Below are 12,784 nucleotides of genomic sequence, written 5' to 3' on the forward strand. Positions count from 1 at the left end.
TTAGGGTTAGAGTGGGTTTGATGTCTTTGATGTTTTTATCTTTACTTTTTATCTATTTAATTTCTTTTTCTTCTCCTTTTTCACTGTTTATTTAGTGTTGCATGACTCTGTGTTTCTGTTTTTAACTATGTAACGCACTTTGAAATGCCTTGCTGCTGAAATGTGCTGTACAAATAATATTGATTGATTGATTGATTGATTACATGTGAAAAATCACAAGCACATGTGGGAAATGGGAATCCCATGTGAAAACAAGTGATCACATGTTTTTTCACATGTGATCACGTGTGAAAACATGATTTTCATGGGATATTTTTGTAAGCATGTTTATATATTAACTCTTTGGTGCAAAAAAGCTGATTGAAAATCAAGAGGTCCTGCTGGGTCACCTGGACAGGTCACCAGTCTGTCGCCGGGCAACACAGAGACAGACAGGACACACAACCATGCACACACACTCACACACACGCATACCTAGGGAGAATTGAAATATACTAAAGTATTTTTTTTCACTAGCGTTCACTTTACTGAATATGATTTATTCCTCAAACATTATCAACACAACATATTTATTACTTATTTCCTGTTTATTCCTTTATGTTGCTGATATCAGAGAATTCCTACTGTCTGTTGCTAAACAAGTCTTGAATTACAAAACTGTCTGCCTTTAATAAAACCTCTGTTTCTAAAACACAGTGTTTAATAAAGATGCCAAAGTGGTAAAACTTTTTTAACTTTAGTTTTCCAACAAAACCCAGAACAGAAACATAATTTCACCTTGACTTGATTTGTTCTTCTGTCGTCGACGATGAGAAACTTGGATGTCACTGGAGGCAAGATTGTTCTCTCCAACCTCTGTACTTCCTAAAATGTTAATGTAATTCTCTTTCAGATCAAACTATTTCAGATGTTGAACTTTATTGAACCAACAGAAAATGGATAAAGGTTTGTCTCACCTTCAGGTTTTCTCTGAAAACGTCGTCTCACCAGCAAAGCCATAATCAGCAGAAAAACCACAAAAACCACAGATCCTAGAGACACGAGGATGTAGGGATGAGACTGGGAGGGAGATGGTGATGATGATGGAGGTGAAGGAGAGGGTGGAGGACCAGAAGCAGCTGATGGTTTCTCTAAAATAAAGTTTTATTTATTAAATAATTGCTAAATAATTTCTAATGAAAACCAAAGTTAACATTTTAATCCTCTGACCTTCCACAGAGATCCAGCTGGATGGAGACTCTCCCTGACCGCTGATGTAACAGTGATAGAGGCCTTCATCAGATCTCTTCACTGGGTTCAGGGTCAGGTTCCCAGTAGTTCCATGACCAATGAAGGAGCCATCTTTATAGAAAGCAGCTGGGAGGTTGTGGGCTGGACTCTTTGCTCTGCAGCTCAGAGTGACGTCATCTCCCTCCATCACAGGGAGGACAGGACTCTGCAGGATCACTGATCCACCTCAACACAGAGACAAACTACAGCATTTCATCCATTTCCACACAGCAACACTAACTCCACAGTCTGATCTTACCAGAGACAGAGAGCTGGATGCTGCTGCTGCTGCTGCTGGAGGATCCAGACATGGACTCACACCAGTACAGGCCAGAGTCATGTGGGTACAAGGTGATGCTGCAGGTAGAACCAGCTGATTCCCCCCATCCATCTTTATCACACTGAGTTCTGTTTCCTCCAGTCTTGTTTCTCCACACAGTCCATCCATCAGAGATGTTTCCATCCTCACAGCTCAGAGAAACTTTTTCTCCATCAAAGAACTGAGATCTGCTGGGACTCACAGTCAGAGCAGCTGGAGAGACTGAAGAGATTTCATTAATAAAACTGAAAAGCATCAGAGTGAATGATTATTCAAATCAAGAATTTTCATAACATTCTCAGATGTAGCTTTTATCCAAACCACATCTTTGAAAATGTAAAGTATTTTCTTTAATGTACCAGAAGTTCACCAACCTGGATCTGTTGAACAGCTCAGAAAGAAGATCAGAACTAGAGAAAATAAAATACATTATTATAAACTAAAGCTGAACATGTCAAATATAATGTACTCTCAAGTTGTGAAATTCAATTTCATATTCATTTTGTTAATTCTGCTTTTATATTACGATGTTATTTATAAACATCAACTTCATTGATTTCTTCAGTTTTCATACAGCGCTGATTCCAAACATAATTTCCTGTCACTTATTAGACTGATCACTTTCATACTCAGACTCATCCAGCCCCACAGTAATTATATCATTAAATCCGTCCAGTAAAATGTCTCCAGTGTCTCTCAGACAGAGAGAAATGCTGATCCAGCAGAAAGAGACTAAAACTTGTCTACTTACAGATCAGACAGTGAGATGTTCCTTCCATTGTTCTTCTCAGTGATCTGACCTGACGATGTTTCACTGAAGCTGAGAACGGCTGGCTGAGCCGCCTACTTCCTGCTGCTGGTCCGTCTGCTGCAGAGAGGAGGGGCTGCAGGGCAGGAAGGATGTTAATCAGGGATGTGTTATTGATAATATATGTTCAAAGTTTTTCAACAAACACAGAATAATTCTTTACCGTTTTATTGAACAAAAATCATTTTCACAGCTGAACAAAGAGGAAGGTTATGGAGATCCAGGGCCGTGCAGAGACCTTTGGAGGGGCTCAAAGTTAAAAAGGGCCCATTGAACAAGATCTTAAAACATCGATCAACAACCCATATTAATCTAATATGTAATGAATGTTATTTGAAGATATTTTACTAAATAAACCCTGATAATATCTGATTGTTTAACCTCTAGATCTGTTTCTGTGTTTCTCAACATGGGCGGTACCGCCCCCCAGGGGCCATTCAGAGGACGGCAGGGGGCACTAGTAGAAATTTTTACAAAAGTAGGGCGCTGGGATTCCTTTGGTTGAAGGTAAACTTCACACCTTAAATGCAGAACAATACCAGTTTAGACTTTGAGAAACTTGCTAAAACTGTATTGTGTAACATTAAATCATGCTTGGCTGCAACTGTATCTATGGCAGCTCTTCTTCTTCTTCTATTCAGTATTTGTAGCTTGTAGCTCCACTACTACTACTTGTAGTTTCACCGCATCAGTTCAGCTTTTCACCGGCTGATGACGTTGCTGTGATTCACTGTCTGGTGAATTAGACAAGTGAATCACCAATGTGTGGAACACATTGTACATATGTACAATCCCAAACATTGTACGTTTGTATGAAAAAGTGTTTTAATGTTTGTCTGGATGCTGCCCACTTCCATGGAAGAACAACAGAAAATCATTCTTATACTGTATAGATATTTATAATGTATAAAGGTGTTGTTTATATCACTTAATTAGCAATACATCCTGAAGAAAAATATGGTATTTTAGAAGATAATTTATCTTTCACTTTACCAGTAATGGCGAAATTAATAGTAAATAATAAAAATTTTGTGGTATTCTCGTTTAGTGACATAATTGTATTAGTTGTGTTACCACCCCCACGCCACTAGAGGCAGTATGGGGCGCGAAAAGATGCGACTAAGAAGCAGATTTAGAAGTACACAAGCTCACAGCTGTGAGCTGCGCTGAAGTAAATAAAAAGGAGAAGTTGAAATACAAATGCATGCAGAGAGTGAAACTCCTTTCTACAGATGAAGCTATATCACAGATTTCAAAAGAAAATTAAAATGGGAGACCGCGGATAATAGAGGAAATAGCGCCCCCTTCACTCCCGGAGTGCAATGATCCCATTTAGTGGTCCGTCCCCGCCCCTTTCTGTTTGCTGCAGCGAGGTCCTTCTCGACTGGGAAGTTGGGATTTCCCATTTCTTCATTGCCCCTGGAAGGCATCATAAGCTCCATCTTCACCTCCACCCTTTCTGCTTCAGCAGGGCTCAGCCTCAGCACGCAGTGAGTTTTCGCTTTCTCAGAGTTTCTTTAGTTTATTCTAGTTCCACCGCTCTTCTAACAGCTTGTTGTGTTTTAAGTTAAACTTCAGAGTTTTTATGTCCCGACAAAATGTTTTCCACTTAGAAACGTCGCATGAATCTTAAGTTTCGGACGGAGAGACCGAACCAACCAGGAGATGGATTCTTCTCTGACTGCGTCTCTGCTGCTGCTGTCTGTGGTCTTCATGCAGTTTGTCTCTGCTGCAGGTGAGATTCAGCTGTTACACCTGGTTAAAGTTATTTACTTACATTCAGCTGGAAAACCTGTTAAACTTTACGTACAGTAATGTCTGATTCAGCCCTCAAGAGCCGGTATCTTACATGTTTTAGCTCTTTCCCTGATTTAACATTCATCTATGATACTCGTACCCGTTATGAAGGACAAAGCGGGTAAGATTAGCTCTTTGGAGAATTACCGACCCATAGATTTAGCTAGTAGTCTGTCAAAAGTTTTAGAAAGAATCCCATTAATTAGGTTGGACGAGTTTGTATTGACCTCTGATAATCAATTCGGTTTTAAACCCAAACATGGCACACAGGGCCGTGCAGAGACCACTAAAGGGGCAGGGGCTCAAAAAAAACAAAAAAAAAACCCGGGCCCATCTAACCGCATTTTAGGACAGAATATCAGAGTTTAACAAACAATGACAAATTACAAAATTGTCAGATGTAGACTCAAAGCTGAGGAAAATCTCTATATAAAACATACAACTATGCATATGTAAGATTGTATTAGTAGTTTCTTTCTGCAGGTCTATTTTGTTATAGGAAAGTATTGCAATATTCAAACCAGCAAATTAGCAAGATATGCAAATCAGAGATGGACCACCAGACACATTTTGTCTTTACACAGAACTACACTGTTAAAAATGTAAACAAGGGCACAATGCAGCCTTTAGTGTAATGTAATCTATAAAACAAAGAGCTGCCTGTTTGCTGCAGTGGAGATGAAGATGGTCCATTCAGAAAGCAGAGCTGCACCAAACTGTAACTGCAGAAGAAAACAAAAGCAAATATTGAATTGTTAATGCATGCCACCATGAGAAAGGCCTGCTGAGTTTTGCTTTACAAACTTTTTTTCTCACATGACGTCGTGGGCAGGGCCCAAAATCACACAAAAAAATATTTCTGAGGTGTGCAAATAAAAGTTTATGTTTGGAAAATAACTTTTTAAGTTCACAAGACAAAAATGAGTTATTTAATTTAGAAAAAAGTTATTTAAACAAAAAACATTTTGTTTTAAAAAAAAGAAATCATTACAATTCCAAAAGTTTTGATTACAATTTTATTTTACTTAACTGAGGTTAATTTTTAATTTTTTTCATTGAATAATTGGGAAAAAATAAATAACTTCATACTCTGTGAACCAGATCTTAAAGTAGGGGTTCTCAACGTGGGTGGTACCGCCCCCTGGGGGGCGTTCGGAGGACCGCCCCGCTAGCGGGAATTTTTACAAAAGGGGGGCGCTGGGATGCCTTTGGGGGGCGTTTGGTCGAAGGTAAACTTCATACCTTAAATGCACAACAATACCAGTTTAGACTTTGAGAAACTTGCTAAAACTGTGTTGTGTAACAGTAAATCATGTTTGGCTGCATCTGTATCGATGGCAGCTCTTCTTCTTCTCCTTCTCTTCAGTATTTGTAGCTTCTGGCGCAGCTTCGTTCTCCTGCTACTAGTAGCTTCACTGCATCAGTTCAGCGTTTCACCGGCTGATGACGGTGCTGTGATTCACTTTGTCTGCTATTTTTGTACATATGTTTAGGCAGTTCTGTGATCATGTCAAATCAGCAACTTATCTTAAAAAGTGATTTGAAGGGGGGGAAAACAAAACAGACAATTACAAATACACAATGAGAGACAAAGATCAGAAAGATCAGATAAATCAGATCAAAGATCAGAGTTTTTGGTTTCAAAGGGGATCTGAGGTTCTGATCCATCATGAGGAAAAAAAAAACCTGACCTAAAAAAAACCCGTTAAGTGTTTTATCAAACAACAATAATGTGCAGACATACAAATGCAATAAATAAAGTCAATGCAATTATTAAATATCTAATAATTAAACTAAACATTTCAGTCAGGTTAAATTAACCATAATTTAAATAAAAAATAATATCAATCATATCTCAAACTAATCAAGTTAAAGTTGAAAAGTTGAAATCAAAGTTCACTTTCAAAATAATCAAATGGAAAATAAATCAACTCAAAATACTCTGAGGAAAATAAAATAAATATACTGCGCATTATCAATTTAAATGTATTTAAATCCTATTTTAACACATTTAGTGCCAAAACACGCACAATACCGGCGATTCGGTTAGCTTTGTGAAGAGAGGGGTGTACTAACTAGACCTCAATCAGCTGTGATAATCCTGGTGACGGCCCAGGTAACAAACGCCAACAGTTCTAATAAATCAACGCTCCAATGAGCAACCAAGCTGAGGTTTCATGCTATCAACCCCATAGTGCTGTCACCCAAACAAACTCACCAACAGATCAAATCTGTAGAATCAGAGATATGGGTGCATTTCCAGCCAAATCAGCCACAATCACAGTGGAACAGATGATGAAGTTCAAACTGTGCACTGAAGGCGGGGCTTTAAATCAGCTGGCAAGTTTGGGACAAAACAGGAAGTGGGCCCGCAACAATAAAAGTCTAATTGCGGGTTACAAGCAGTGCCATGTGTTTGTACATGATGCTGTTCCCACATGTGAAGCTGAGCTCAGGAATCTCGTGTATAAATGCGTGTAGATTATCTGTGTCATGCAATTATATAGTTGCAATTTTAGTAAATCCTGTTTTTAGTGCTGTGAGATTCAAGATTATGGAATCACTGGTGTCATAATTCATTTTTTCTGGGAAATCCCGTTCTAATGTAAAGTATGACAGATTACTGGATTAAGGAAATGTCTAGCATGCTGTCACACATAATAATTTTTGAGAATTTGGAAACAGTTGCTTTTTATTTCCCAAAGTTATGGGAGAAGAAGAGAGGATGGATGAAATAATCTGTTCCCCCTCTAAAATATGGAAACAAATTAATTTACCTGCCAGTCTTTTACTGTGTTTTTGAAATATATATTTGCTCTTCATTGTGTGATTTAAACTACCTTTCCATAGCTACCTTAAATTAAAGTTTAAGGACAAATGTCATAGTATTCAAATGTAATTTATTAAACATTGTTCAACATTAATAAACTACTTGCACAGCAAACTCAGGATCTTAGGGCAAACAGGCAACACACTCATAAGCGTTTTCAACTGGGTGGCCTGATGGAACCACCTCAGGCACACGGCACACTGGATCTAGGAAAGAAACAAGAAATATAAACTATTTTAGGAAAACATGTCTTTACAATGACAATATATGTATGAATCATTTTAGATTCCCTTTTATTACAACTGCTGGAGAATCTTATTAAAGCTTGTTTACGCAAGAAAAAATGAGTTAAAACTTGTTCTCTTCCTTTAACTCACTAACTCCAAGTCTTTGAATAATTCTATAACATTTCTTACCCAGTTCACGTCTGTGTCACTCTCCATCTCCACAAAAGTGGCACAAGTCTTTTAGGTCATCTGTTAAAAACAAAACACACACACACACACGATCCTGCATGTACAATTGTTTGTTTGTTTGTTTGTGTGTGTGTGTGTGTGTGTGTGTGTGTGTGTGTGTGTGTGTGTGTGTGTATGAAACTGCCACATTCTGTGCCTAGCACAGGATGTGCCAAGTGCCAACAGTCATTTTTGAAAAGAAAAACAGAATGATAACTTTTAATAACTATAGAAAATGAAATTATCCTACTTAGACAATTTCCTTAAATAACTGTTTTCATATTCCATGTTGATGTATTAAGTTTTAGCTAAGTACATATTTTTTTATTAAATCTTACAAATTATAGTAATCATGATAAAAATGTTCATTAACAATAAGAATATTAATGTTATAATCACCACTGTTCAGAATAAGTCACAGCAATGTCCAACCTCATGCTGTAGACGCCGCAGTGGAAACAGGAAAATCCACAACCTCTTTTGCTAGGAGTTTTTCTGCAAACTGAAATCTACAGCTTCATTTAATCCAGGGGCCCCCAAACTTTTTCCTGAGGGCCACATGACTTTTCCCTTCTCTGCTGGGGGCCGGAGTCAGTTTGCAGCAGAAAAAGTGACGATTGCAGGAGCCTAAATGTAAAAAAAGTAAAATAAATAACCCTCTCTGGGTTCTTCACAGAACAAAAGTCAGGACTATTGATGAAATAAATACCGTATTTTCTGAACTATAAGCTGCAACCCCAGAGATTTAAAAAAACAAAAAAACCCAGTAAACATGCACATATAAGCCTCAGATTTCTCTGCCGCTCCAGGTTTTCCACAGCGATGCAGCAGGGGGGCGGACAGCCAGCATCTGAGTCATCACAGGTCGATTGAATGTAACTGAACTGATTACGGTACTTTCTGAACGGTAACTATTGCAGTAAAGTGCTGATCCTTCGTGTTGCTACTAGCATGAGCTAAATGAAAATGGGCGCTTTCTTCTTCTTCTTTAGATTTCAACGGCAGCTTGCATCCATTATTGTTGCACTACTGCCATCTACTGGATCCTAATATCTATACCTCAAATTCTCATAATGATCCCAGTATTATTTAAAAAACAAAAAATCTTCTTTTTCTCCTCAATGCTATTTAACTGATCAACAACATTCTCAAACTTCAATTCCCTATTAAAACCTAACTCCATTTTAATTGGCGCTTTCTTCTTTTATGTCCAGTTTTGACTTCCAATGATTCACTTCCTGCTAAAGAACCCCCTGGTGGCTGAAGAAAAATCCACATATAAGCCGTAAGGTTCAAAGCTTAGGAAAAAAGTAGCTGCTTACAGTCTGGAAAATACGGTATATATAAAAAATCTGAATGCTCTCTGGTATTGTTCAGGGGCCGGACCAAATGTGGAGGCGGGCTGGATCCGGCCCGCGGGCCGTAGTTTGGGGACCCCTGATTTAATGGTTCAAAGTTTAGGTAACAAACAAAGTAATTCACTGTACGTGTCTCAAAATATATATCAAAATTGTCACACTGTGACAATATGTGTGCACCTTCAGTGCAAATACACCACATGATGTCCTGTTGTTTTGGATGCTTCACTGTGTCACATGTCCAACTAGAGACATTGCACCCCTTCTTCCTCATAAACGCCCTGTAAATACAGATATAGTAATAAGAAGAACTTTATATGATTTCATACTTGAGTTGGACTTCAATTTTCTACCATACCTTGTGATTTGCAAACATTTCTGGATTTCTTGATTTGATTGCCCCAGTGGATTCAAGAACAAAGACTTGTTCTCCTGTGGGTAGATCACCTATAAAGGGTGCATTCGACAATTTTCATGTGGTTTACGTCTGAGATAAAAATAATGTAGGTTGTTTTTAAATTTTAAAAACTTTTATTACCACTAAAGTCCAGTTATGGTGTTGATTGTTGATTCCCAGAATAATTTCCTAATTATTTGAGTTCATGTGACACCTTTCATTAAAACAAGACGAAAGCCTTTCAGACACGCATATGTTTGATAATCCAAATTTATACGCTTTGATATGTATTTATATGAATTTAAAAGAAAATGTACATTTCTCTGCTAGCGATTGAGTAGCAGCCTGACTATAGGAGGGAGGCGGTGCTGGATGAGCCAGGGGATGAGGAGAACTCATTTTGCTTCCTTCATTTTTTAAACAATGTGGCAGTCGGAGACTCTCTCTAATGCAGATTTTCAGATGGTCAGTGTTTATCATCCGGAACATCACACCTTTATCATCTTGAACCTCTGCATGTTTGCCTTGCATATTGAGGACCGTATCGGGTCCCAGGAAACCAGCATCCAACTTCCCTACCACTAACGCACTGACTAACCGGTACCGCAGACACAAACTTTCATCATTGCAGAAATAATTCTTTGCTCCCAAAGATAAATCATTCTCACCGCTCAGCGCTCCTCTGAATTCGCTACAAGTCATTCCTGCGGTTCACATAGAGCTGCGCAACCAGAGCTAACGGCGGGTTTTAAACTCTTACCTGTTGCAGAACCAACATGGAGGCTGATTCTACAGACCAGCTGGACTGAGACTCTGATGTGTTAAAGAGAGTTTCGTCACTTTTCATGCTATAATTTCATGGTAATTCAGTAAAACTTAACAAAATTTACTAACAGATGTTTTTAAGTGCAGCTAGCTCTCACTAGTCTAGATCCTTAAGGCTCTTTCGTACGCGACACGTTTCTAAAAAAGAAAAAGGTCTTGAATCCGACGGTTGTCTTTAAGTCTTTACTGAACTTAAAAGGAAATAAAAATAACAGATTCAAAACAAATAGAAAGTCAAAAGACATTTACTCTCAAGGTGCCAGACTTCTGCAATGAGCAGGTGCTCTCATCAACTAACTAGTCAGTAGCCAATCAAAAGGCACCGTAATAAGCTTAAGCACAATACAATTACAGATGTTTATGTTTGTAAAATAGCAGCAGATGAAACTCGCGTTAACACAAAATAACATTTTGTATAAAGTTTCAAAAAATGTGTATATGGCTCCTACAATAGTATTAATTTTTTTGTGACATGTTTGTTTAAATGTGGAGAGAAACTTGATGTTCTTCCTGCTCTGGCATGAATCTTCAGCTGATCTTCTAATAAATAATAAATGCTTCTTCTCTCATGGTTTTATTCAGTCTGTGTCAAAAAGACCAGCAGGAAAACCAGCAAGAGATTAAATTCAGTTCAGAAATCTTTTTTAATCTCCAAAGGAAACTGAATGTTGATTCATATCATCCATCTGATCATCAATGAGCCTCAGAGACTCTGGTAGTTTTAGATCTTCTATTTATTAATTTAGTTCCTTCAATAAACAGATTAAATATTATTTCATGAAGCTTGTATGGCTGTTTTGATCAAATGTTTTCTTTAAAACAAAAATAAAAGCATAGCAGAAAATCCTGCAGTTTTTATTGTGAAGACATTTTTAAACATTAAAATTGTCTCTGGAAGCTGACCTTTGACCCTGAACCGGTCTGTTAGGTTGTTTTTCCAGCAGCAGAAACCGATGAGTCTTCATCACAGAGACCTGCACTGATCACACTTTGACCTTTGACCTCTCTGCTCCGTTTTCTCTCCTTCAGATCAGAACAACACACCAATCAACGTTAAACATGGAAATGACGTCATTCTGCCATGTGAAGATCCTGATCAGGGGGAAATCACAGTCATAGAGTGGAGCAGAACCGATCTGGGGCCATCAAAATTTGTCCTCCTGTACAAAGACAAGAAGATCAATCCAGAAGCCCAGCATCCATCTTACAGGAACCGGGTTGATCTGAAGCAGATGGATAAAGGAGACGTGTCTCTGCTTCTGAAGGACACGACCACTAATGACATCGGGACGTATGAATGTCGAACCACTACAGGAAAACATGCGAAGAAACTGATCAGCACCGTCAGCCTGGTTGTATCAGGTGAGAGTTTGTCTCTGGATCAGAACCAGCAGCTTCCTGGTTCTGATCCAGATCACATGATGATGATCTTCAGTTGTTTCCTACCTGATAATTGGACTAGAGGTCAAAGGTCACACATTTGAGTAATTTTAACCTTTAAACTTTGATTCATGCCAATTAAATTTGATCAATTTGATTGGATGGGAAATGTTGATGATGGTTTACTAGTGTATAATTACCCAGTCTAAGCAGAACTTAAAGAAGGAGCTGAGCGGTACCGGTACCGGTCCAGCTGCAGCCCTCCTCCAGTGGAGCCGTCCGCTTTGTGAATGCGCCTTATGGACATGAAGCATCTCTATTCTGTAAATGTAAATAAACATGATTCCCGTATATAGAAGAAACTTTCCCCTCAGAGCCTCTGACTCTGTGCTGAAGCTCTGCTGCTCCAGCAGTACAATCTCTTTGTTTTCGTTTAAAATGTATTTTTATTTTTGTGAGGTCACCTTATGGGCCCTGAATGCACCTTTTCAGTAAAATACATTATTATTATAAATACTTGTACTGCTAAAACATGGTTACTGCTTCACGTGGCGACAGACTTCCATGTTTTTATGCTAATTTACATTGATATGTATTTATGGAGGCGACAGGCCGACCAGCAGCTGCTATGTTTATAAAGAAAAGGTGCTCAGCTGACTTTATACATCCTATTTTTTTCTGCGCCGCACTTTTTTTAAAATTTATCCTTATGCCAAGTTTTAATATGAAAACTGCAGTGTTTTATAGACGAGGCCCAACTCATTACATTTAGAAATCATCAAGTATGATGACCTGATGTTTCTGTAGGTTTCATTGCTATGATGATGCTGAAGGTTTAATTATAGTTGGATATTTTAATGCAGTGCATGATGGTAAAATAGATGGGAGAAGGAACAAAGTAGGAAAACAATAATATAACTGAACTGGGACTGGGGGATTCATGGAGATTTAAAAACCAAAGCAAAAATTATTTTATTTTATTTTCTAAAGTCCATAATATCTATTCAAGGATAAACTTCTTCTGTATTCCTCAAAAATTTTTCTAGTATTGCAACAATCACACTGAGTGTTCACCAGTTATTCTGCAGTTAAACTTATGTAAGGAAACTCGCTGTCGATACCGGAGACCAAAAGTATCACTGCTCACCAACATGGTAGCTAGAATGGAGCGATGGTAGCTGGCATGTAGATCTCTAGTTTGCATACATAGTTGGTAGCTAGCAGGCAGATCTGCGCCAGCTGTCGCCTGCAGCAGCCAGCTGTCGCCTGCAGCAGCCAGCTGTCGCCTGCAGCAGCCAGCTGTCGCCTGCAGCAGCCAGCTGTCGCCTGCAGCAGCCAGCTGTCGC

The 12,784-nt window shown here is 38.5% G+C and overlaps 2 protein-coding genes across 4 annotated transcripts in view; one reads left to right on the top strand and one right to left on the bottom strand.

The window, feature by feature from the left end:
- Positions 1 to 777: 777 nt before the first annotated feature.
- Positions 778 to 12,784, bottom strand: part of LOC106939593 (Fc receptor-like protein 5) — an 18,295-nt gene continuing 6,288 nt past the window's right edge. Inside the window, exons 2-7 of the mRNA XM_015022042.1 lie at positions 2,340 to 2,472; positions 1,963 to 1,998; positions 1,529 to 1,810; positions 1,210 to 1,455; positions 957 to 1,059; positions 778 to 864 (exon numbers count right to left, since the gene is read on the bottom strand). Coding sequence (XP_014877528.1) covers positions 959 to 1,059; positions 1,210 to 1,455; positions 1,529 to 1,810; positions 1,963 to 1,998; positions 2,340 to 2,367 — 693 coding nt within the window. The 5' untranslated portion in view covers positions 2,368 to 2,472 and the 3' untranslated portion in view covers positions 778 to 864; positions 957 to 958. The remainder of the gene's footprint in view (positions 865 to 956; positions 1,060 to 1,209; positions 1,456 to 1,528; positions 1,811 to 1,962; positions 1,999 to 2,339; positions 2,473 to 12,784) is intronic.
- Positions 3,798 to 12,784, top strand: part of LOC106939591 (uncharacterized) — a 20,782-nt gene continuing 11,795 nt past the window's right edge. For 2 of the 3 annotated variants that reach the window (XM_015022035.1, XM_015022037.1), the window contains exons 1-2: positions 3,870 to 4,131; positions 11,088 to 11,420. In XM_015022035.1, coding sequence (XP_014877521.1) covers positions 4,062 to 4,131; positions 11,088 to 11,420 — 403 coding nt within the window. In that variant the 5' untranslated portion in view covers positions 3,870 to 4,061. Of the gene's footprint in view, positions 4,132 to 11,087; positions 11,421 to 12,784 lie in introns of all 3 variants that reach the window. The other variant, XM_015022036.1, reaches the window with a different exon arrangement.

Source organism: Poecilia latipinna, unplaced genomic scaffold, assembly GCF_001443285.1.
Source record: "Poecilia latipinna isolate Pla-1442-1.1 unplaced genomic scaffold, P_latipinna-1.0 Scaffold2920, whole genome shotgun sequence".
Taxonomy (NCBI): domain Eukaryota; kingdom Metazoa; phylum Chordata; class Actinopteri; order Cyprinodontiformes; family Poeciliidae; genus Poecilia; species Poecilia latipinna.